This window comes from Sus scrofa, chromosome 7 (assembly GCF_054392235.1).
Source record: "Sus scrofa isolate SSC_HxYL_T2T_F1_AM1 chromosome 7, Sscrofa_HxYL_maternal_Yorkshire_Landrace_v2.0, whole genome shotgun sequence".
Taxonomy (NCBI): Eukaryota; Metazoa; Chordata; class Mammalia; order Artiodactyla; family Suidae; genus Sus; species Sus scrofa.
Window position 1 is genome coordinate 84633006 of NC_139389.1, and position 24591 is coordinate 84657596.

Genomic DNA, 24591 nt, shown 5'->3' on the forward strand with positions numbered 1-24591 from the left:
CATGCTGTTCTTTAAGGCAAAGGAACATGCAATAGGACAGGTAGGGTGTGATGTGGTATGGAATTTCTCTGTTCAGCATCACGCTTGCCACACAGCGGAGGCAATTTTGAATGAAAAAACAAAGACATCCCAGACAAATGAAATTCAGCCCATCCAAACTTATTTTAAAGTCAGTTAGAAATTCTAGGCTCTTTTTACACAAATTCTTTTGAAAATTATTTTACTGATGGCAAAACTGACATTACCATTTCATAGATTTTCTTCTCTCCCTTTCATCCATGGATGGGTTAGTTAACAACCAACAGAGCAGCCACCAGCTTGACATTAGGAGGAAGATGCCAGGAGCACAGATGGTCCACAGCCCAGATAATTAGCTTCTGAAGACGAAACAACATCTAATAAGTCTTCTGTGAATGTGGAGTTTGGTTGGGCACAGTTGGGGGAGAGAAAAAGCAGGCCTGCCCAACAACTCTTTTTCTTCTTAAAATGTCAGAAGAGCACTCACCCACTTCCTGTTAAGTCCCTACTCATGAGACCTGCAGGGAAGAATTCAAATAAATATCGTAGACATTCCACCTCAAAGGAGGGGAAGAATAACTCCGCACTCCTTACGTGTGGAATGCACATAATGACTTCCAAAGAGTACAGGATGGAAAGGGGGAAGGCATGTAATTTTCCACTGGAGAGAACTGATAAACACTAGTTCTACCAGGTGATAAAGGTCAACATCAATAGTCATAAATCATGTTGATGGTATGTATTCTTGATATGACATGATGAAAATGGCACTTGAGCTCTGTGATCTTCCTCTCCCAAAACCATAACCTGAGTCTGATCATGAGAAAACCATCAGACAAATTCCAATAGAGGGCTGTCTTGCAGTAAACCTGACCAATACTACTCAAAACAATTAAGGTTGTCAAAAACAAGGAACATTTGGCAGTTCCTGCTGTGGCACATCAGAAACAAATCCAACTAGTATCCATGAGGATGCATGTTCAAACCCTAGCCTTGCCCACTGGGTTGGGGATTTGCCGTTGCCCTGAGCTGTGGTGTAGGATGCAGCTGGGGTTCAGATCCCGTGTTGCTGAGGCTGTGGCGTAGGCCAGCAGCTGTAGCTTCGATTCATCCCCTAGCCTGGGAGCTCCCATATGCCATGGGTGCGCTCCTAAAAAGCAAAAAACAAGGAACATTTGAGAAACTGTCATAGCCAAGAGGAGCCTAAGCAGACATGAGCAGATATGACAACTATATGTAACATGGTACCCTGGATGGGATCATGGAACAGAAAGAAGACATTAGGTAAAAATTAGGGAAATCTGAATAAACTATGGACTTCAGTTAATAATTATCAATAATAACATATCAAGAGTTCCCTGGTGGCTCAGCAGGTAAATGTACCATATTAACGTTAAGATGTTAATAATAGAGAAAGATGGGGGGGTGGAATGTGAGAACTCCTGTACTATCTCTGCAATTTTTCTGCAAATCTAAAACTTTTAAGAAAAAGTCTAGGAGGTGCCACTGTGGTACAGTGGGTTAAGAATCCAACTGCAGCGGTTCTGGTCACTTCAGAGGCATGGGCTGGATACCTGGCCTGGGAGGGAACTTCCATATACCTTTTTTTTTTTTTTTTTTTCCCATTAAAAAAGGAAAGAAAAAAAAGACAAATTCTAGTAATAGTAAGATGAGACACAAGCACCTCCAACTCTTTTAGGCTTCATAGGCATTTTCGTAGTTCTCTGACTTTCTGACTTTCATCCTTTTGGGGCGCTTACAATGTATTCCCTTATAGCTTAGCCTATCCACACACATTCCGTGTTTCTCAGGACTCTGTCGTCCACTGCGGCGATCTCATTCGGTCTCCTGGCTTCAGTCACTATCTCTCTTCTGGCGATTTGCAAATCTTGTCTGGTTCAGATCACTGTTCATACAACTCTCTATTACACAGCGCCCCCTAGACGTCCAAGTCAGCATTTCCAAACCCCAGCCTCGATTCTCCCTAAACCAGCTTTTATCATTTGTCTCGCTCAAAGAGGCCAGAACTCTGGGCATCACCCCCAGACTTCCCTTTCTCAGACTCCCTGTCAGTCGGTCTCTAAATTCTGTCAAGGCCTCCTGCCTAGGGCCTTTTGTATTGATTCTCTTTTCCGTTCCCCGCTGCCAAGTCCGCAACACCTCTGGGCTTCCTGCCTTCAGGTATTTCTCCTGCCTAGATCTTTTTTTGCTTCATTCCTTTCCTTCTTTTCCATCCCTCTAGCAAGCATGGAAAAGAAAAATGTAGAGACTCTTTCCTGTCTCTGCCAGTCAATTCATAACTTCTCTCCACTGTAATCTCTCACCATGAATTCCTTTATCTTCAGTGGTGTGTGTGTTTCAGTGTTTGCTTTTTGTATTTGAGATACCGAATCACAAGGAATTTGTGGCTGAATTGCCACAATCTGTTTAAAAATATACTAAGGCCCATTCAAAATCCATTTTAAGAGCACCAGCCATTAACTCAGTTTTCTTGGTGCATTTGGATGCACCAAGGCAGGGACACAAGAACCATCTTTGAACTAGGTATTATTAAACGCTGGCATGAAATAGTTGCAGAATGCAATAACATTAAGACCTGAAAATGAGAGCGAGAGAGGACAGCGAAGAAATTTTAAAAGGGGGCATTAAAGCATTGCAGGGGATGCACCAAAAGCGTTAGCCCCACCGAGCCAGCCAGGAGTCGAACCTGGAATCTTCTGATCCGTAGTCAGACGCGTTATCCATTGCGCCACTGGCCCTGAGACGACTTCTTCGTTCTCAATGATGACACTTCAAGCTTATACTGCAGGGTTTCATGGGACGTGTAGTCTCTTACCGGAATTTTACCAGTACATGAAGCATTATGGGAGATCGAAGTTTGTCGAGAACCAGACCCTGAGATTGGTGACTCTTCCGGAGCCGTGCCCTACGTCACTGTGCAGCCTGCGGATTGGCAGGAAGAGCCACTTCCCACCCCTCCTCCACTTGCTCGGGACCCTGGGAGACGCTTTGGTTGTCAGGGAGACTCGTCCCGCCTTCCGGGGGCTTTTTTTCGGCTTTGTGATTGGCTGCCAGTGTCAGGGAATCTCGGCGTGGACTGCGCGAGGGAAAAGATGGCGGCGATGGCGGTCGGCGGTGCCGGTGGAAGCCGCGTGTCCAGCGGGAGGGACCTGAATTGCGTCCCCGAAATAGCTGACACACTGGGGGCTGTGGCCAAGCAGGGGTGAGGGCCTGGACTTCCGCGAACAGAATGCGGGGTCGGAACTCGGGGACTGAGAGGGGCAGACCAGTCATCCCTGGGAAGCAGGGGTGAGGGGGTCGGAGTGGATAAGATTAGGGTGGGAGAAACCGCTAGTCCATGTAGGGAGAAGCCTCCGGCCCTGGAGCGTAAGAGAAAGAGAAAGAAAGACATATTGGGAACGTGTGGTCCCTGAACCCCAAAGTCGAGAGAGTTATCAGGTAAACTCAAAAAGAGGGCGTACGACCTCAAGGGCCCTGGAGAGCGAGGTGCGAGGTTCTTGTCTCAGAGTGGGAGGAAGTGTTATGGGGCTAGGGAGAGGAGAGATGAACCTTGAGGGCTGAAGCCTGGGTAGTACTGGAGCAGATCTGGATATGACAGTCTTGGAAAATCAGTGACAACAGAGTAGAAAGTCCACGTGGCGTGGATTTTCATCTTTTCTCTTTTCTCATCTTTTCCATGGCTCTGTTCTGGGAAGAAATTGAGGCACAACGCAGTGGAAGTGATATTCCCTAAAATGGGCCGAATTCAGCAGCCCATTCGAGTGACTGACTAATGGCAGCTGAAAGGGTTGTGCAGAATGGAGATAGCCTAGTCCAATTGCTTGGATCGCTGGGCACTGCTACTCTCTTTACATGACGATTCTGGGTCTGTCGTGGTTGTAGGTTTGATTTCCTCTGCATGCCTGTCTTCCACCCGCGTTTCAAGAGGGAGTTCACTCAGGAACCTGCTAAGAATCGGCCGGGTCCCCAGACACGATCAGACCTACTGCTGTCAGGAAGGGGTAGGGACCATCCCACATGCCCCTTAATTATTAGAGGCAGTAACAACTTATGTTTTATCAGTGCCTTCTTCCTCTTCCTTTCTTGACCTGGATGTATTTGTTCAACCCTGGGATATGGATAACTCTTGTTCTCTCCTTGCTTACTGCTCAAAGCCTTAGTTTCCTATTCTGCATCAGGCTTTCCTGTATCTGTGATAGAAAAAGCCTTTTGTCTCTCATCTCTACTATTCCCTGTTAAGAAATAGAAATTGAATGCATAAAGTGCTGAACCTCACTCAGTCTTTGTCTTTCTTGGGTTGGGGAGTGCAGACTGGAATACACTAATTGTGGGCAAGCTTTCCCCATGGATTCGTCCAGACTCAAAAGTGGAGAAGATCCGCAGGAACTCTGAGGCGGTAAGACTGACATCTTCACCGAATCTTTCTAAAGATCAGATCTGTAAACAACCTGGATGGGGAGAACAGATTTTTCCCCTCCATAACTTAGTAAATCTGATGTAATGCACTTAAAGCTGTTTGAGGAGTTCCCCTTGTGGCTTAGTGGTTAATGAATCAAACTAGCATCCAGTGGGGGAAAAAACTGTAACTGCAATGTATACATCTAAGGATGACCTGACCCCCTTGCTGTACAGTGGGAAAATAAAAAAAAAAAAAAAAAAAAAAAACTAGCATCCATGAGGATGAGGACAAGGGTTCAGTCCCTGGCCTTGCTCAGCGGGTTAAGGATCCGGCATTGCCGTGAGCTGTGGTGTAGGTTGCAGACATGGCTCAGGTCCTGAGTTGCTGTGGCTGTGGCGTAGGCCGGCGGCTTCAGCTCTGATTGGACCCCCAGCCTGGAAACCTCCATATGCCGTGGGTGCAGCCCTAAAGAGACAAAAAAAAAAAAAAAAAAAAGGTTGTTTGAGTTGCTAGCTCTTAACTTTGCCTCTTGTTCTCCATTCTAGGCTATGTTACAGGAGCTGAATTTTGGGGCCTATTTGGGTCTTCCAGCTTTCCTGCTGCCCCTAAATCAGGAAGATAACACAAACTTGGCAAGAGTTTTGACTAATCACATCCACACTGGCCACCACTCCTCCATGGTATGGCTGAGGGCCTCCTTTCCTGCTGCACATTATGGTAGTCAGGCTGTGCTAAATATCTTCTTTTCCTAGCCATTCAGTAAAGGGTGCATTAGGCAGAATTTAAATGTCAGTCCTGCCTACCCACAACTAAAAGTGGTAAGCAGAGACTTATAAAATACATAGCATATTCTATTATCTCCAGAAACTTATAATAAAGTAAAAGACAGGGCAGATACTTACATAAGGATGTACACGAGATACGTGTGCACATACATAAAATCACAATTGGGAAAAGCATGTAAGGGGATTAAGTTGAAATCTAGATCAAGATCTTTTTATTTATTTATGTTTAAGCTTTTTTTTTTGTCTTTTCAGGGCTGCACCTGTGGCACATGGAGGTTCCCAGGCTAGGAGTCAAATCAGAGCTGTAGCTGCCGGCCTACACCATAGCCACAGCAACGCCACATCTGAGCCGTGTCTGCGACCTACACCACAGCTCATGGCAACATCAGGTCCTTAACCCACTGAGGGAGGCCAGGGATCAAACCCACAATCTTAGCTCTTAGTGGTTCTTAGTCGGATTCGTTTCCCCTGTGCCATGACAGGAACTCCTGGATCAAGATCTTTTTAATTGAAAGAAGCTTCTGGACCCAATGAGTTCAAAATAGAGTTCTAAATAGGGCAGAGAGGTGTTTTCTTGTGGCGCAGTGGGTTAAGAATCTGGTGTTGTCGCTGTTGCGGCTTGGGTTATTGCTGTGGTGGGGTTTGATCCCCAGCCTGGACACTTCCACATGCCAAGGGCACGGCCAAAAATAAATTAATTAATTAATTAAGGTACAGAAGCTATTTATTGTTCATGTGCAGTTCTGGATGCGGGTGCCATTGGTGGCACCAGAGGACCTAAGAGATGATATAATCGAGAATGCACCAGCATCACACACAGAGGAGTACAGCGGAGAGGAGAAGACGTGGATGTGGTATGTCTCCTTCTGCTGCTGTGCCAGGGCAAAGGGTAGGGTGAGAGGAAGTACAGGGTGGGCCCTGCAGGAGGGTCTCCTTGAGGTATGGTGGTTGGTGGGCTATATATATTTGACTGTATTTTCCTGTGTTTGACTGAACAGGTGGCACAACTTCCGAACCTTGTGTGACTATAGCAAAAGGATTGCGGTGGGTAAGTCCATGAAGGTCCTGGCATAGGTTGTCCTTTGACCTTCTGTGATGAAGAATCGGGAATTTCGTGTATATGTGCTTGCTCCTTTCCCTGTGCCTCAGTCTGCCTTGTCTTGAGAAAAATAGATCTTGCACAAAAGAGCAAGGAGAGACTTCTGGCTTATCAGTGACTGACAGATATTTTCCCTTGTGTAGCTCTTGAAATTGGTGCTGACCTTCCATCTAATCATGTCATTGATCGTTGGCTTGGGGAGCCCATCAAAGCAGCCATTCTCCCCACCAGCATTTTCCTGACCAATAAGAAGGGATTTCCTGTTCTTTCTAAGATGCATCAGAGGCTGATCTTCCGACTCCTCAAGGTGTGTAGTAGAAAGGTTCTAAACGTGCTCCAGCTACTCTTCTTGCTGCCTTATTCACACATATATGTATGATGGATTTTTTTTTTTTTCTCTCTCTGTGGGGCTAACTCTTTTCCTTTCTAATTTCTGGAGAGCAATTTCAGCAAAGTTGGGGGTCTTGAGAGCAAAAAGACAAATAGCAGTAGGAGGCCCAGAAATATTTCAAAAGGAACCAGGTCTCATGAGAACTTTGCAGAAAGTTTCATTTAAGAAGTTACAACAAGGAGCCATGGGCCAGGATGATGCTTATGTGGCATAGGAGGGTTTGTGCTGCTTTTGTTGTTATTTGGAGGTATTTGTTGGACCAGAGAACTGCTGATCTGGGCCATATTTTATGCTAGAGCTCTTCGCCCACAAACCATAATAATATCCTCTTGGTTTAAAGATTGTGTCTGATGGTCTGACTTATCCTCGCAGTTGGAGGTGCAGTTCATCATTACAGGCACCAACCACCACTCAGAGAAGGAGTTCTGCTCCTACCTCCAATACTTAGAATACTTGAGCCAGAACCGACCTCCACCCAATGCCTACGAACTCTTTGCCAAGGGCTATGAAGACTACCTGCAGTCCCCACTCCAGGTGGGTCTGGAGTGCACTGAGAGGAGGGAGGTGGCGGACGGAAATGTCTCCTGAGAGCAGGTGCCTGAAAATCCTGACAAAGCTCAGGGAGCAGTGGGAAGGCTTTGGTACTCTGGTGCACTGTCCTTGCTAGAAACTGGCTCACTTACTTTCTCTTTTTCATTTCATCAGCCACTGATGGATAATCTGGAATCTCAAACATATGAAGTGTTTGAAAAGGACCCCATCAAATACTCTCAATACCAGCAGGTATAGTGTGGATCTCAGATTGGCTAGGATGACCTGGGTGAGGATGGCATTACAACCATGAGGTCTTTTCTCTTCCCCCAGGCCATCTATAAATGTCTATTAGACCGAGTGCCAGAGGAGGAGAAGGACACCAACGTCCAGTGAGTGCTCTCCCCATGAGCCCAGAGCTTTGCATGCCTGTGTCTCTATATGCCGAGTCAGCTTGACTCCTGTCTCTTTCATAGAGTGCTCATGGTGCTGGGAGCGGGCCGGGGGCCCCTGGTGAATGCCTCCCTGCGGGCAGCCAAGCAGGCTGACCGGCGGATAAAGCTGTACGCTGTGGAGAAGAACCCAAATGCTGTGGTGACGTGAGTAGCAACCTCCTTGTTGGCAAGTTTGTCCCCAGTGCCAGTTTTTCTTAGCTGTGTCCTCACTTGTATCATCTCTGTTTTAGGCTGGAGAATTGGCAGTTTGAAGAATGGGGAAGCCAGGTGACAGTAGTCTCCTCGGACATGCGGGAATGGGTGGCTCCAGAGAAAGCAGATATCATTGTCAGTGAGCTTCTGGGGTCCTTCGCTGACAATGAGCTGTCACCCGAGTGCCTGGATGGAGCCCAGCACTTCTTAAAAGGTGCCTCTAGGCTGGGGTGTATTGCATAAGGGGACTGGATTATCAGCTGGGAAGGTGGGAGCGGGTTGGGGAGGGATGGGTGTGGCAGTAGCCTAGAGGAAGCTGCAAGGTTTAGGGGAAGCGGGGAAGGCGGGTAGACTTGGGGCAGGAGCCTTAGCAAATGAAGCAGTCTCTCTGAACCTAGGTGTTCACGTCTGTAAGATGAGGGGAGGACCAGAGCAAAGACTCAATCTGAGGTCTGTGAACTCCCTGAGCTGACATGATATGTACCTTGGGCTTAGCTTTCATCAGGATCTCAGAGGACTTTGTATTAAGAGAGTTAAGAACCTCTAGACTAGAAGACCTTGGGTTCCTTCCAACTTTACTCTTGTGTGACTATAAATTAACCTAGAAGTGGAATCCCCCAGGACAAGGAGTAGGGAGCAGGTCGGCCTGAGAATGTGACAACACGAAACTGCTTGAGTCTTTTGATGTGGGAGGTCTGGGCCTTCACTGAGTACAGATACACTGTTTCTAGCCCTTGGGAAGTAATGTGACCTTCTGCTCTGCAGATGATGGCGTGAGCATCCCTGGGGAATACACCTCCTTTCTAGCTCCCATCTCCTCCTCCAAGTTGTACAATGAGGTTCGAGCCTGTCGGGAAAAAGACCGTGACCCTGAGGTGAGGCCACTCTCTTCTTCTTCTTCTTCTTTTTTTTTTTTTTGGCCATACCTGCGGCATGCAGAAGTTTTCAGGCCAGGGATCAAAACGAAGCCACAGCGGTGACATTGCTAGATCCTTAATCCACTGAGCCAACAGGGAGCCATTCTCTCTTGGAGGACTCTTCTCTCTTTAGTCCCTTTCTTTTTCTATATTAGCATAACTGTTTTCTTCCACTGGAGAAGATGAAGAGGTGAAGGAATAGTCGGGGATGTGGGAAAATAGTGGAAGTGGAACTATGTTGTGATCTTTAGTCCCCGAAGCTGGAGCTGTAGTCCCTGAGGTAATGAGTAGCCCTTGCCTGTCTTCTCCAGCTCTTGCTCTCTCTCTTGGGACAGGCCCAGTTTGAGATGCCTTATGTGGTACGGCTGCACAACTTCCACCAGCTCTCTGCTCCCCAGCCCTGTTTTACCTTCAGCCACCCCAACAGAGGTGGGTTCCTACATGGCTGTCCTCTGATGGGAAGGGTGAGAGGTTGCCCTCCTGGTTTCTTCCCTTGCTGTCCTGGGTCTGCTCTATCCGGCCTCTATCTAGGCTTCCTTTCCTGATCCTGCTCATGCTTTACCGAGAGGTCTATGGCATCTGGCCCCTCTTCACCCACACAGCTCTTCCCTGACAGATCCTATGGTTGACAACAACCGGTACTGCACCTTGGAGTTTCCTGTGGAGGTGAACACAGTGCTGCATGGCTTTGCAGGCTACTTTGAGACGGTGCTTTATCAGGACATCACTCTGAGTGAGTGTCTAGGGCAGTGGATGGGGTATAAGGGTATGCTACCTGGGCAGCTTATGTACATGTTTCTTTAAGAGTAATAGGAATCAGTGAATGGGGATCTTTGATTATTTGTTCTGTGTTCACAGAAGACACTTCTCAGCCAAGGCAAAAAGCAGAGTCACAGAGATCTCAATTTTTAAAATGACTTTGTCCACTTAGGTATCCGTCCAGAGACTCACTCCCCTGGGATGTTCTCATGGTTTCCCATCCTCTTCCCCATTAAGGTAAGAATCACTTTTAAGGCTCCTTGGTTAAAGGGTAACTGCTGTCTTTGGTGTTTTGCCTCTTCCTTTCTGCCAGAACGATGCTTGACCATGACCCTTGTTCTGTTGCTCTCGTGCTCTTGGATCCTGTTGCAGATGTTGGGCTATCTGCAATGGCCTTCCACCTGGCTTTCCCACATCTGCTCTGGCTATTCTTCTCTCTGTTCTCCACCTCAGGAAAGAGTCAGTCTTTTTAAAAAAGTGAATCAGATCATATCTGTCTCCTTTTTTTTCTTTTGTCTTTTTGCCTTTTCTAGGGCCACTCCTGCAGCATATGGAGATTCCCAGGCTAGGAGTCTAATTGGAGCTGTAGCCGCTGGCCTACACCAGAGCCACAGCAACGTGGGATCTGAGCCGCGTCTGTAACCCATACCACAGCTCATGGCAACACCGGATCCTTAACCCACTGAGCAAGGCCAGGGATCGAACGTGCAACCTCATGGTTCCTAGTTGGATTCGTTAACTACTGTGCCACTACGGGAACTCCATCTGTCTCCTATTTTAAAACCTTTCAATATCTTCTGCACTGATGTGAAGATAAAGGTCTTACATCCTTGGGAGTTCCCATTGTGGCTCAGTGGTAATGAACCTGGCTAGTATCCATGAGGACGTGCGTTTGATTCCTGGCCTCACTCAGTGGTTTAAGGATCTGGCATTGCTGTGAGCTGTGGTGTAGGTCAGTTGCAGCTCAGGTCCTGCATTGCTGTGGCTGTGGTGTGGGCTGGCAGCTACACCTCCGATTCAACCCCTAGCCTAGGCCCTAGCAGATGCAGCCCTAAAAGGGGGGGGGGGGGCAAAAAAAATCCCAGTAAAACCTGTATATTATAGAGTAACCATTTTTTTAAAAAACGGTCTTAAATCCTTATTAGATGGTGTGCTCTAGTTTTTGCCTGCCTTTTCAGTTATTGTCCCCTTGATTACATTGCTTCAGTCCTATGGACCTTCTTTCAGTTCCTCTAATACTCCATGTTCTTTCCTGCTTCAGGTTTTCACACCTTTGTCCTTTGCCTATAAAGTTCTTTGTTCATTTCTTGACCCAGCTAACGTATCTCCCAGGTCTCATGAAACATTCCTATTGTCAGATAACTTTCCCTGACTTTCTAGCCTAGGTTAGCGCTACCTTTCATAGATGCCTTTATAGCACCCCATCCCTGTTCACAGCATTCATCCCACTTTTTATTATTTGTTCAGTGTCTGTTCTGTTCTGATTATTTGTTCTGATAGACCTCAAATAAACCTCATGAGGGTTGGAACATCACGTTTGATCATTTTCTCTCCACACCTAGCTAGCTACATTGCCACATAAAATTGATTAGCTCCACCCTGAACTCCCCTGTCTTTCTTCTTACAGCAGCCTATTACAGTGCGTGAAGGCCAGACCATCTGTGTCCGTTTCTGGCGATGCAGCAATTCCAAGAAGGTGTGGTATGAGTGGGCTGTGACAGCACCTGTCTGTTCTGCTATTCACAACCCCACAGGCCGCTCCTACACCATTGGCCTCTAGCCCTGCCTGCAAGTGTCTAAAACCTTAGAAGCAGCTTCAGGTTCTACTCCTGTAGCACAGAAGGTGCAGTACACCATGGGTTCTGATTTGCCTTGCCCATCAGAGAGGAGCATTTCAGTCAGCTTTCCTACCTTAGGCCATGGGCAAAGGGTGAGAATTGCAGGGCTTGCGCTGCCAACCTGTGAAGACCTCTGGCTAAGGCATGAGGAGTTTGTGCTGGATCTGAGGCTGCTCCAACAGGCACTCAGCCTCAAGTGCTCCCTGGAATAGCCCTGAGAACATGTGGATTGAACAAATTTTCAGCCTTTTTCCCTGCCCATCTCTGTTCCTGTTTTGGTGGTTTTGTGTAAGGAGGAAATACAAATAAAGTGAAGTTATGGCCTTTCCTGCTCCAACCCTGTTGCCCCCTGCCTGTTTCTCCACCCCTTACTTACACAAATTCAGACCTGTGCTCTTTTCCAAGACACGAAGGGACCTTGCTTTATTTCCTATTTAAGAAGCTTAGTGGTGACTCTTGGACTCCCAGGTCCAGCTACAGTGCGGTCTTATCCATTAGGACCTGTGATAAGGCTCTTGTCTGGGGACAGGGCAGGGTGCTGCCATGAAGAAAGATGGGGTAGTGAGTGAAGCCAGCCACCCTTTCACCTTCCTGAGCTGCTGCACTGCCAGCTCCTTTGTTACTTCTTGGGAGAAATACTGGAAGTTACCCAGACTCCTGCAGCCAGAAGCCGCATATTTTGTTTGAATAAAATCACAGGGTTAAAGTTGGAAATCCTCAGACATAATCCAGTTCTACATTTACAGAGGAAGGATTTGAAATTGGTACAATGATATAAAGTTAATATACCAAATTAGGACTCAACATGATTCCTCTCACTTCGTGGCCCTCTCCATGTTTTAACCAGCTACGTTTCTGGCAGCTGAAGTCTTAGGGTTCTGGAAGCCCTTGGGTCATGAGTGTGGACAATTCCTTCTCTTTATGGTTAGAGGGATGAGTATTGTTGCACCCAAAGAGTCACTTGCGAAACTCTTTTCTTGTGGTTTCGAGGTGTGTGGGGCACTGATTTGAACTGAAGGTATGTGAGCTGTAGGACCAGGCAGAATGTGGAAGACTAATCTGACCGACTAATCAGGTCCAAGCGCTGAGGACAGAAGGCGGCGGCTAGGAGAGAATGTAGACAGAATGAGGATGTGGAGCCCAGCATTCCTCCCCACGTGAAGCAAATGCAGTTGCTCTCTATAAAGCCGTCCTGGATAAGCTTAATGAGACCCCGTCTTGCCAAAATAGAATAGGGACCGGCAAGGACGTCACTGTACCTCCCCGTTGGCTCCGCCCACAGCGTTGACCTAGCTTCAGGAGTGCGGGGGAGCTGGGCAGGCGAGTCCTTGCCGCGTCTGCGCCGGGTTTCCCCGCCCTGTCGCAAGCCATTTAACCAATGAGAGCGATGGGCGGATGTCTAAAGCTTCTGCTTTTCCCCAGTCTTGGAAAGGTTAGCCAATCAATGGGAACTTGATGGTTGCTAAGAGACCTTTGAGCTTGGCTCCACCCTTGCTTAGGATTTTAGCCAATGAAAATCTGTACTTTGGACTGTTGCCGCTAAACCGGAGAGGTTCGTTCTGCCGCCTGAATGTTTCCGCGCCTGCGCAGATCGGGGAAGGTTCTGGAAGACTGTGGAGCTGCCGCCATTTTGCGGGAAGTGGAGCAGCTCCGGTTGCTGTGGTGCTTTTATTGCGGAGTGTCTGGAAGAGAGACATACTTAGCACCCTCCGACACACCCAGAGGAACCGAAGGAACCGGGGTCCCCCTGCGGGGACCCGGAACTGGTAAGAAACCCCGAAACCGGTCCCCCCGTCGCGACGTCACCTATGCGTGACGTTGTCGCACGGCCCCTCCCCCTTACGTCAGAGGCAGAAAATGGCGTTAAGAGCAGAATGGGGCAAACTTTTAAAATAAATTTTTTTTGGCTTTCTTTGATCTGGAAGTGTTCGCTACTTAATTGTTGTCCACTGGCACTGTATTAGGGATCGGCAGCCTCGTGGCTGTGTCTACCGATGAAAGACTGTTTCAAGGATCCCCGTGACTGATCCCTTTCCAGGTTCCCACATTGCTGATGTTTAGAGTCCCACGTACTGTGGAGGGACAGTCTCAGAGGACACTTGGGATCGGTTTTCAGGCCCTAGTGGCACTACTCAGAGAGATGAGGGAATTGAGATTTATTCCTCAGTGTCTGAAGTTTCACGTTCCGTGTTTGGTCACTGCTCACACATTCCGTGGCGGCGGTAGAGGAATATAGTGAGGCCACAAACGAGGTTTCAGCATCAGGATACCGGCCCTCGCAGAGATGCTGCCCGTCGGTTACTTGTAGGTCCGTGTTTTGAAATGTGGCCTTGGCTTGTTACACAGCGTGGGGAATGTTTTTATCTTTTTCATTGTTGCTGTACTTAATTAAGCTGTCTTGTGCCCAGCTCAGTGACCGGACCCAGGAGATGGCGCTACCATCACCCCTGGAACTTCAGCGTTTGGTGAATTATGCCCAATCCAGGCCAACCGCGGTTCTTCATTCTCCTTTGCCCCCGCAGCAGTGGGACCCAAGCGCTGACGTGGGTCTTGACTGTGTGGCATGACAGGGTCCATGCAGCGCCATGGTTGTGGAACCCTAATGCAATTTTTCAGAGCAGGGTTGGAGGAAAGCAAAGTTTTAATGGATGGGATTGAATGGACTTTGACCAGTAATTAGGACTTAATTTGAAAACTTCCAACCAGAAAACTCATAATATTTTTAGAACATTTAGAAAGATAGATTAGACCCAGTGAGATTTCAAGTTGCAAAGTGTGCTGGTGTTATATATATGTGTGTGATTAAATAGATTCATTCGTTTCTGAAGTCTGAAAACTTTATTCCATAGGTAGGGGTTCACTTGTTGACTTATCTGAAGGTTTTCCTTTTTGGTAAGTTATTCTTATTCTCTACTAGCCACTGAACAGTTAAGAGCAGTTCTTGAAATCAGAAAGCATTTTATTTGGAGGGTTAAAGGCAGACTGTAAAAAATGAAGAACATTACGACGATTTGAAAATTTGTATTCCAACCAATAGGACTGAAAGGAACAGTCAGTAGATGAAAAACTTACTTTTAGAACTATTTTCCCACAATAGGCTGGGTAGCATATATTAAAATCAGCCTGGTTACGGATATATTGAAGCATATACTGTTACCGAATATCTGTAAGCCACACAATAAGGTGTGACTAATGGGACTGATTCATTTGATAAACCTATCAGAACATTAATTCTCCAGATAAGTATATATTTAAAAGTAGATATCTTGGTATGCTGTGTGCTTCTCTTTTTGAAGTTTCTTTTGAGGTTAAGTTATAAACTACATGAGAGGTAACCTAGACTAAGGGTCAGAAGATTTCTTTTTATTTATTTTTTTGTCTTTTTGCCATTTCTTGGGCCACTCCCATGGCATGTGGAGGTTCCCAGGCTAGGGGTCGAATGGGAGCTGTAGCCACTGGCCTACACCAGAGCCACAGCAACGCGGCATCCGAGACGAGTCTGCAACCTATACCAGGGCTCATGGCAACGCCGGATCCTTAACCCACTGAGTGAGGCCAGGGATCGAACCCACAACCTCATGGTTCCTAGTCAGATTAGTTAACCACTGAGCCATGACAAGAACTCCAAGAGTCAGAAGATTTCTGATCAAGGTCAGCTCCTCCTTTTGAGGTATATGACTGGGCAGTTCACAAAACCTTAGTTTGTTTCTTGTTTTTTTGGTCCTTTGAGGGCCAAGCCTGTGGCGTATGGAAGATCTCAGGCTGGAGGTCGAATCAGAGCTGCAGCTGCTGGCCTACACCACAGACACAGCAGCACCAGATCTGCGCCTCATCCGAGACCGATACCACAGCTTGCGGCAACACTGGATCCTTAACCCACTGAGCGAGGCCATGGATTGAACCTGCATCCTTGTGGATACTAGTTGGGTTCTTAACACTCTTAAGCTGCAAAGGGAGCTCTAAACCTTAGTTTTTTCATCTATGCATCAGATTCAGTATGTCTCTGTAGCATATGTTACAACTGATTGCTAAATAAATGTAAGGTGTTATAAGAGATTGAGTTCATTGGTTTTTAGACACACCTATTTGGTTTTGGTTTGTTTTCCATTTTAATCCTTAAATTTGGGAGTTCCCTGGTGGTTTAGAGATTAAGGGTCCAGCATTATCACTACAGTGTACTGCTGTGGTGTGGGTTTGATCCCTGATCCAGGAACTTCTGCATGCCACAGGCATGGCCGAAATAAAATAAAATCCTTGAATTTGGCTCCAAGTCAGTTTTATTGTTTGGCTCTTGTCAAGAATCTTATCTTTGTAACATGTTTAGCACAGTGCCTAGCAACATTAGATAGAAAAATGATAGATATGATTACTCTCATTCAGTCATCAAAATAGGGTGGCCTAAGGCAACCAAGACAGCATGATTGGATGATGCATTAGCTGCTTTAAGGAAGACACAGCTCTTCTGGATGTGGAAAGTCTGATTATGATTAGCCTCCATACATAGAAGTTCTTCAGATTTGTGTATTTTTTTCCAGCTTTATTAAGAGATAAATCACATGAAATAAAACTACACATTAAAGTATACAGTTTGATGGATTTTGATGTGTTTTAATATGTGTTAACTAACACCCATGAAACCATTGCCCCTAAAATTTCCAAAGTGCCCTTTTGTAATCCTTTCCTTCTGGCCCCTTCCCACCTTTTCCTATTCCTAGGTAACCAGCGATATATAGTTTCTGCTTTCTGTCACTACAGAAATTTTATGGAATTTTATGTAAATTCCTGTAATTTTATGTAAATATAATCATACTATATATATCTTTAAACATATTTTCGTACACTTAGCATAATTATTTTGAGATTCATCCATGCTATGTACATTGATGATTGCAAGCTAGTTAATTTTTGAATAATTTATTCTATTGATTTGTTTGGTGTCTTCTGTTTTTCTTATTTGACAGAGCTATGGTGGACAGACTTGGGAAAGACGATTGCTAGATGTCAAAGCTTGGGGTAGGCAGATGAGAAGTCTTACCTTGCCTGCCTAGACAAAAAATCTTCAAAGTGGGACTGGTTAAGCCTGTCTTAGTCAGAGTCTTTCTGAATTACTTAAACTCAGAGTTGGTATTATACAGAAAATATCTAATGATAAATCCTCTCATTTTTGGTGTTTGGGTGGGGCATGTGGGGAAGAGCTTAGGGCAGATCTGCATTATTCTGGTATTGCTTTGTCTTGCTCCCAATTTTTACTTTTGCCTTCTTACCTTTTTTTGGAAATACATGCTGATTTAAGTTTAAATCAGTTATTTATTCAGAGTTTTGAACAGTAGAATGGAGGCTAAGTGTCCATTGTAAGGTGAATAGTAATTTTGAGTGCCAACATTTTCTCTTCATAGGACAGGGTCTATATTGTATTTTGTCTCTGCCTCGATATTCACTTTCCTTTTAGACCCCTGACCTTTCTAAGCCACAAAGCAGAACTAGTTCAGATCTGTAAGATGCAAAAATAAACCTAGGGTAAGCAACAGCTGGTAAGATCTCTGGAGTTCAAGGAACAGAACTATGTATCCTGAAGTCTGTTTCTTGGAGTGGGGAGGGAATGTGCTGGAAGGGGAGGAAGAATATAAGTGAACTTCTTATGTATTGATGTTCTCTCCTCAGATCTGCTACAATGGCATCCGATGACTTTGATATAGTGATTGAGGCCATGCTGGAGGCTCCCTATAAAAAAGAGGAGGTAATGTTCCCCACCTTACTCTTGGAATTGGGGTGGTAAGAAAAAGCAGTTGTGGGTCATCAGTTTCAACATTTTGTGAATCTTTTTTTCCTGTTTGTTTATTTAGGTACAGTGGCTATTCATAAAAAGCATAATCTTTTAGTAAGTTCTACTGGAATCCAATACTCAAAGGCCATGGTTTCATAAAGGACTCCAAAACCTGGGAGCAGGCAACATACCTTTGTGGTGGGAACGAGTGCCTTGCTCACAGGGCTCAGTGACAGAGTAGAAAAACTGTGTATGTCAGATGTAGCTAATTTCCCACTCTCCTGGGAAATAGATGTCAATGAACAGATGTTGAGTAGCAGAAGTGTTAACATCAAAATCTGTCACACTGATCTCTTCTTTTTGGGTACTTCCCTTCTTTTCATTCCATTTGCAGGGAGATCCAGGTGCACAGAAACTGTTTAGATGATTGAAAGCTTTGATTTCATAAGTTTTCTTCCTTGTCCACTTTTGTTCTTTCTTTGCCCAATGGATTCTGTGTGTCTGCCACCTCGCACCTTGTGTCATTTTTCTGGCGAACCCCTCAGGACGAGCAGCAGAGGAAAGAGATCAACGAGGAGAGCCCTAACACCACCACCAATAGCACCAGCAGCACCAGCAACAGTGGCAGTGGTACCAGTGGGAGCAGCGCCAGTGGGGAGGCAAGCAAGTGAGTGTGGTGTGAGGAAGATGGGTTGGCAACTTGGGGAAGGGAAACAACTGTGTCTGTGATAGAAACAGCCAAAACAGTGAGGTGGTTTACCCATAAGATTTCTGACTTTTCGTAATGGCTTCACTGGATCATGGGAATAATGGTGACTTGGTTTAATGATCTCCCAGTGTTCACTTTCCAGTGCACATTTGTGGATCAGTCCTAGCAGCAGCGTATTTCCTTTGAATAAAGTAGCAAGAGGAGAGTTCCTTCATGGCTCAGCAAGTTAAGAATCTGGTGTTGTCACTGCTGTGGCTCAGTTTTGATTCCTGGCTTTGGGACTTCCATGTGCCACATGTGCTTCCATGTGCAGCAAAAAAAAAAAAAAAAAATTAGCACGAAAACCTCTGATTTGTGAACACCACCTTTTGCTTGATTTTGTTTGGGGGAGATGGCCATTTCACATACCTGACAGCATTCGGGGCTGTGTGTGAATTGGTGTCATGCCATTGTTGTGACGTACTGCTAGATTGTCTTCTAGGCTTAGGTCTTTTTTTTTTTTTTCTTTTTGTCTTTTTGCCATTTCTAGGGCCACTCCCGCAGCATATGGAGGTTCCCAGGTTAGGGGTCGAATCGGAGCTGTAGCCTCCGGCCTACGCGGGAGCCAAGCCTCATCTGCAACCTACACCACAGCCCACGGCAACGCCGGATCGTTAACCCACTGAGCAAGGGCAGGGACCGAACCCGCAACCTCATGGTTCCTAGTCGGATTCGTTAACCACTGCGCCACGACGGGAACTCCTAGGCTTTGGTCTTTTATTGCTTTCTGTTTCACTCTGGCTTGGCTGTTATTCCTTTCTCTTGGGAGAGATAGTGAAACCTCAGCAGTGAGAATTTATACTTTTTTTCACAGGAAAAAGAGGAGTCGGAGCCATAGTAAAAGCAGGGATAGAAAACACAGGTCAGTTATTCTGGGGACCCTTGGGTTTCGAGAATTATAAATGGAAAGATACCAGGGAGAGATACAGGATAAAGGACAGAGAAGGTTGGCTTGTTCTTTAAGGAACCTAACAGTCATTTCTGTCCATAGTCGTAGTCGAGACCGGGACCGGGATCGTCACAGGCGGAGAGGCAGTCGGAGCCGAAGTCGAGATCGGCAGCGTCGTCACCGCAGCCGCAGCTGGGATCGTCGACACAGTGAGTCACGAAGTCGAGACCGGCGTCGTGAGGATCGTGTGCACTACAGGAGTCCACCGCTTGCCACTGGGTATCACCTTTTGTTCTTAAGCTCCCCTTTGTATCTTAATCTGGGTAAAGCAAGTGCACTGCGTTCCCTGCCTGAGGGTGCTTATAACCCATTGTGATGGGCAGGAGCCCCAGGTCCTGGAGGGGTGATGCTAGAATTCATGTATGTGATGAGGTGCTGTAGTCTTCGCATGGTGGAAGACCCAGCAAGCACTAGGCCGACGTGAGTAAAGTTGGGTGACACGGTTTTCAGTTTTTGTTCTCTGTTCCCTAGGCGTAGGTATGGACACAGTAAGAGTCCTCATTTCAGAGAGAAGAGCCCGGTCAGGTGAGTTGATGATGAGCACTCTTTTAGGGATTGTTAATTATGAATAAAAAGCGGTTTGAGCCAAACCACAGGAACGTGTAGTACCTGAGGGTAGCTGAAGAACTATGCCCGAGTAGTGGGAGGGCAGGTCTGAATAAATTTTACTCACTCTTTAGGGAGCCTGTTGATAATCTGAGTCCCGAGGAGCGTGATGCCCGCACAGTGTTCTGTATGCAGTTAGCTGCGCGCATTCGGCCCCGAGACCTAGAGGACTTTTTCTCTGCTGTTGGCAAGGTAACCTTTAGTTTTCTCTGAAAAGTACATCCTCTCTCTATCCCCCTTTATGCTCAACTCAGAATTTCCTTATCGCCCCAATAGGTTCGAGACGTACGTATCATCTCAGATCGGAACTCACGTCGTTCTAAGGGCATCGCCTACGTGGAATTCTGTGAGATCCAGTCTGTGCCACTGGCCATTGGGCTAACCGGGCAGCGGCTGCTGGGAGTGCCTATCATTGTACAGGCCTCACAGGTGAGTAGGCTGAGACCTGACCTGAGAAGATGGAGTTGAATGTGGTATGTGTGGGATGTGACCCACCATTTTCTCCTCCTGCAGGCTGAGAAAAACCGACTGGCAGCCATGGCCAACAACCTGCAGAAGGGCACTGGGGGACCAATGCGCCTCTATGTGGGCTCGCTGCACTTCAATATCACCGAGGACATGCTCCGTGGCATCTTTGAGCCCTTTGGCAAAGTGAGTAGAAAGTGAAGGAAAGTCCTCTAAAGGGAACTGGGAAAAGTAGGCCTGGGGAGTGTATCTCTTCATTTCATCTGACCTTGATTAACCCACTGCATGTTTCATAATGGCCGTATGGGTCTATGCTGGGAAAGTTGGGCTCCTTCTCTGAATTCACACTGCTTAGGGGACAAAATGGGCACCATGAAATCAAATAATGGGGTCCAGGAGTTCCCATCGTGGCTCAGTGATTGGCGAATCCGACTAGGAACCATGAGGTTGCGGGTTCAATCCCTGGCCTTGCTCAGTGGGTTAAGGATTTGGCCTTGCTGTGGCTGTGGTGTGGGCCAGCGGCTACAGCTCTGATTGGACCCCTAGCCTGGGAGCCTCCATGTGCAGTGGATGCGGCCCTAAAACAAAAGACAAAAATAATAATAACGGGGTCCAGATTAAGTAAGATGAGTCAGAAAAAGTGCTGTGGAAAGAGATTGCCTTTGTCTCCTGTGTAAACAGTTTGGAGAGGTGTAATGGGTTGGCTAGAAAATTAGAGGTATTTAGAACAGTCTCAGGAAAGATCAGAGGTAGGGGTTAACCAAAAGATTATTAATTATTTCTCCCTGTTTTGCAGATCGATAATATTGTCCTAATGAAGGACTCAGATACAGGCCGCTCTAAAGGTTATGGTTTTATCACGGTGAGTCTCTAGTCTTTAACTTTTTAATTTTAGGTTGGGTTTATCCACTTGTCTGATTTTGCAGCTTAGCTTCATCCTCCTCCCATAGGAACTGTCTAAGTGACCCATAAACCTTGGTGCCTGAAGCTTGGACTAGCCTTCTGCCCCTTGAGATGAGTGCATTGCTTGAGATCTTGGCTTTGCTCCTACACTCTGTCAGTGGCACTGGTGTGGGGTGTCCAGGAGTTCAACCAGCTTCCCTGGTGCTACAGCTTGCTCTTTGGGTAATAGTAACTGTTCCAGGCCGCAGCTAAGAGGTTGGGGGCATGAGGGAGGTTAGATACGGGCTTTTATAGACCTGCTTTATAGAATTGGTATATCTTAATGATCGGGTGGGAGTAAGAAGTTACATACTGAGGTCTGGTGCTACCCTTTTTGAAGCAGTTTCTTCAACTGAGAAATACCTTTGTATTTAAATACGATTATAGGGAAAATAGTGAGGCCACCTAATAGTGGGCAAGTCTCACCTTTTCCTGACACTCCAACAAAATTGTTTCCAATTCCCATTAACTGGTTCTTCCAGCCCCATGTGACTCCAGGCTGAGGACTGGCTGCCAGCCACAAAGTCTGATAGAAGCTGATATTTTCTGGGCTCAATCCAGGCAGCACACACCCCCACAGTTGCCTGCAGGGCAGAGGGGAGGTAGGTTGTGTTCTACCGTGGGAATTGCTCATCTCAGAAGTATCCGGTAAAGCAAGCCACCTTACACCACCTGTATAGGAACTGTCAATACCACGTGCCAGCCCTAGGGCAGGTAATATCAGAGTAAATAAAGCCAGCTGTGGTGTTCCTGGTGGCAAGTACTTTTTCTAGCTCCATGTGTGTCTCAGACTCAGAAAGACTCCTGTGGGGCCTTTTTGCCCTTGTGTTGCTGCCTTTTAGGTTAACACCTTTGACACATAAACAGCAGACTGGGAATCCTCTTTATGCCAGGCTGCTGCTGATGCCTGAAAGGGACTGGAGAGTAAGAGAGTAGAGGCCTCTGGCCAGCAGGTCAGAGTCAGCAGTGTTGGGGTGGGGTGGAGTTGGGGGTGTAGTGTGTGTCCTCCTGAGGGTGAACTCTTAAGTTCCACATTCCTAGTTCTAGAATGAGGACTGCTGCCTATTAGCCCCAAGGGCTGAAACAAAAGCTCAAGAGCCTTGGATCTCAGTCTGTCTTACTTCCATTTGATATGCCCCTTTGTAAAACAGCCTGAAGGGCTAGGCTCCCTACAGATAATGCATTCTTAGGTTCTCAGTGGAGCTGGAAGATTGAAAAGTGATTGCCCTTGAGTCAGCTGGGAAAGGTTCTTTTCAGAGAACCATTTGAGGGGATGGGGATCTTAGATGACATTCCCTGCGAAAGGAAAGTTTAAGCCACAGTGAGCATGTGATTTTTCTGGGATAGTAGGACTAGGGAGTGTTACTGGGGCTTTAAGAGGGTGTCTGTGGCCAGGAGGTACCTGATAATGGCCTGGGTTTCTTGTAGTTCTCTGACTCTGAGTGTGCCCGACGGGCTCTGGAACAGTTGAATGGCTTTGAGCTTGCTGGTCGACCTATGAGGATTGGCCATGTGACTGAGCGGCTGGATGGCAGCACAGACATCACCTTTCCTGATGGAGACCAGGAGCTGGACCTGGGATCAGCAGGTGGACGTCTGCAGCTCATGGCCAAGTTGGCAGAAGGTAGGGTTTCTCTGCAGAGTGAAGAACATGAATTTTAGGAGTTCCCGTCATGGCTCAATGGTTAAGGAATCCGACTAGGAACCATGAGGTTGTGGGTTCGATCCCTGGCCTTGCTCAGTGGGTTAAGGATCCGGCGTTGCCGTGAGCCATGGTGTAGGTTGCAGACGCGGCTCAGATCTGGTGTTGCGGTGGCTGTGGTTTAGGCCAGCAGCTACAACTCCAATTAGGCCCCTAGCCTGGGGACCTCCATATGCCACAGGAGCAGCCCTAGAAAAAAGCAAAAAAAAAAAAAAAACACAAAAAAACATGAATTTTACATTGTGGGTTGAGACTTAACCCCACCTTTTCTTGCCCTTTTAGGCTCTGGAATCCAGCTGCCAACCACTGCTGCCGCTGCCGCTGCCCAAGCTGCTGCCTTGCAGCTGAATGGAGCAGTTCCTTTGGGGGCCCTGAACCCAGCAGCTCTGACTGGTAGACTTAGACTTGGGAAAGGGAGAGAAGGATTGGGCCTGGAAGGTAGTACTGCTCCGAGCTAACTGCCTATGCCTCTCTTTATTCCAGCTCTGAGTCCGGCCCTGAACCTGGCCTCCCAGGCAATCGCCTCCCAATGCTTCCAGCTTTCCAGCCTTTTTACCCCCCAGACCATGTGAGTCTTAGGGCCCAGCTTGTTTTAGTGTTTGTACTTATTCTTTCCTTTGGCTTGTGGTTGACATTTTCTCCTTGTCACAGGTAAACCAGTGGCGAGGTCCGATCCCTCGCTGTGCCTCTGGGTCCTGCTACTCCCTTCTCCACATCTACCCTTCCACGTCTCCTTCTATCCATTTTGTGGACCAAGCCATCCTGAGGGCATGAACATTGATGGTGGGGGAACTGGGGCCCCCCCTTAGACACCAAGAAGAGCTCCTGCCCATGGCCCCACTGGGAATGGACTCTGCTGAGGAAAGCTGCTGTTTGAAGAGAACAGAGTCTACACTTGGGGTTGAACATCTGTTTCTCTGTATTTATCATCTCCTGGGATGTCCTTCATTGTGCTTTCTAGCCACCTTAGTGATTCCTTGATTCCTCCCCCGTTGGGAAGGCCATAGGGCATTAACTGAAGGAACTAACTGCTCTCTTCCTATACCTTTACCCTACATTCTGTCACAGAAAACCCTTAAGACCTCTGGTCTCTGAGGGCTTTGGACTTTGAGGGGGTGAACCTCAAAGGTGCTGACGGGCCTTGAAGTCTAGTGTAGACGTGTCCGTTGGGCAGCCTGCCTTAGACCTTGGCTTGGGGCCAGAGCTGCTACTGGGGGCTTAGCATCTTGCTGGGATGTGTGGGAATGATCTGTCCTGCCAGCTGGTTTGGATGTCTTAGGGGCATTCAGGAGCTGAGTGAAAGGTGAGGTGCCTTTCCAGTATCTTCCACCTTCCTTTGTGTAGTTGTCCTTCCTTTTGGCCCAGGGTGGGAGGATAGACTGGAGGCTGCTTCTCTCCACCACTTCCATGTGCCTCTGGAGATTGTGGGCTCAAGCCCAGCTGTTAAAGCCACTCCTGTCCCCTAGCTGGGCACACGTGAGCCCTTTTCACTTCTCACTGGATTTTATACCCTGTGTCTGTGTACATAAATATATATATATATATAAACTTTGTACAAAAGGCAAGTCTCACTGTTGTGCCAGCTGCTGCCCATATGTGTGGTCTCAGTTGTTGGTGTGTCTGTCTAATGTTCACTTCTCCTGAGCCAAAACCTCAAATGGTTCTAGGGATATAAAACATTTGTAATGCCATTGCGTTTTCTTTCCTTAATTTTAATTTTATCTGATCTATAGAAAGAAAAACAGACAAAAGGTGCACACCTCATCTGTATCTGCTTTATGTTCCCATGGTCTTTATGTCCCATTGTCTCCTCTGTCCATCTTTTTTTTTTTTTTTTTCTTTGTCTTTTCATCTTTTTTTTTCTTTATGTATATAATGATTTTTATTTTTTTCCATTATAGCTGGTTTACAGTGCTCTGTCAGTTTTCTGCTATACAGCATGGTGACCCACTTATACATGTATACATTTTTTTTGTCCATCTTTTTAACTGTCTCCAAACCTACCTGCCC

General features: G+C 46.7%; 2 protein-coding genes and 1 non-coding gene across 25 annotated transcripts; 2 read left to right on the forward strand and 1 right to left on the reverse strand.

Annotated features, from left to right (window-relative positions):
- Positions 1–2704: 2704 nt before the first annotated feature.
- TRNAR-ACG (transfer RNA arginine (anticodon ACG)) lies at positions 2705–2777 on the reverse strand. Its single transcript has one exon. It is a non-coding gene; the product is annotated as a tRNA-Arg (tRNA).
- A 323-nt stretch (positions 2778–3100) lies between these two features.
- Positions 3101–13322, forward strand: PRMT5 (protein arginine methyltransferase 5). 5 transcript variants are annotated; one of them, XM_084966534.1, is made up of 18 exons: positions 3101–3241; positions 3922–4040; positions 4350–4435; positions 4984–5118; positions 5965–6077; positions 6222–6271; positions 6466–6629; positions 7086–7247; positions 7419–7496; positions 7578–7636; positions 7721–7843; positions 7930–8105; positions 8657–8766; positions 9144–9237; positions 9425–9541; positions 9740–9804; positions 11195–11263; positions 12905–13322. In XM_084966534.1, exons 1-18 carry the CDS (start codon positions 3132–3134, stop codon positions 12917–12919), a joined length of 1845 nt encoding a protein of 614 aa, XP_084822660.1. In that variant the 5' UTR covers positions 3101–3131; the 3' UTR covers positions 12920–13322.
- RBM23 (RNA binding motif protein 23) lies at positions 12999–24272 on the forward strand. Of its 19 annotated transcripts, none has more exons than XR_014810847.1 (16): positions 12999–13171; positions 17067–17142; positions 17715–17836; positions 18732–18779; positions 18909–19085; positions 19338–19391; positions 19547–19664; positions 19749–19901; positions 19986–20123; positions 20734–20799; positions 20869–21062; positions 21362–21481; positions 22308–22503; positions 22864–22974; positions 23065–23149; positions 23233–24272. XR_014810847.1 is itself a non-coding variant. In XM_021099253.2 (14 exons), exons 2-14 carry the CDS (start codon positions 17077–17079, stop codon positions 23234–23236), a joined length of 1338 nt encoding a protein of 445 aa, XP_020954912.1. In that variant the 5' UTR covers positions 12999–13171; positions 17067–17076; the 3' UTR covers positions 23237–24272. The 19 variants fall into 19 exon arrangements, 5 of the variants coding, with proteins under 5 accessions (XP_020954912.1, XP_020954910.2, XP_020954922.1 ...); XR_014810852.1 differs by having other exon boundaries at positions 20888–21062; XR_014810854.1 differs by lacking the exon at positions 12999–13171 and adding an exon at positions 14023–14297 and having other exon boundaries at positions 20888–21062.
- Positions 24273–24591: the final 319 nt, after the last annotated feature.

Excerpts from the sequence above, each read along its gene's own strand:
- RBM23 (XM_021099253.2), top strand. The coding sequence starts at position 17,077 with ATGGCATCCGATGACTTTGATATAGTGATTGAGGCCATGCTGGAGGCT. Across the intron at positions 19,665-19,748 it reads TTTTCTCTGCTGTTGGCAAG|GTTCGAGACGTACGTATCAT; the intron begins GTAACCTTTAGT and ends TCGCCCCAATAG. Across the intron at positions 22,975-23,064 it reads GAACCCAGCAGCTCTGACTG|CTCTGAGTCCGGCCCTGAAC; the intron begins GTAGACTTAGAC and ends TCTTTATTCCAG.
- PRMT5 (XM_084966533.1), top strand. The coding sequence starts at position 3,132 with ATGGCGGCGATGGCGGTCGGCGGTGCCGGTGGAAGCCGCGTGTCCAGC. Across the intron at positions 7,844-7,929 it reads AACCCAAATGCTGTGGTGAC|GCTGGAGAATTGGCAGTTTG; the intron begins GTGAGTAGCAAC and ends TCTCTGTTTTAG. Across the intron at positions 8,767-9,143 it reads AAAAAGACCGTGACCCTGAG|GCCCAGTTTGAGATGCCTTA; the intron begins GTGAGGCCACTC and ends CTCTTGGGACAG.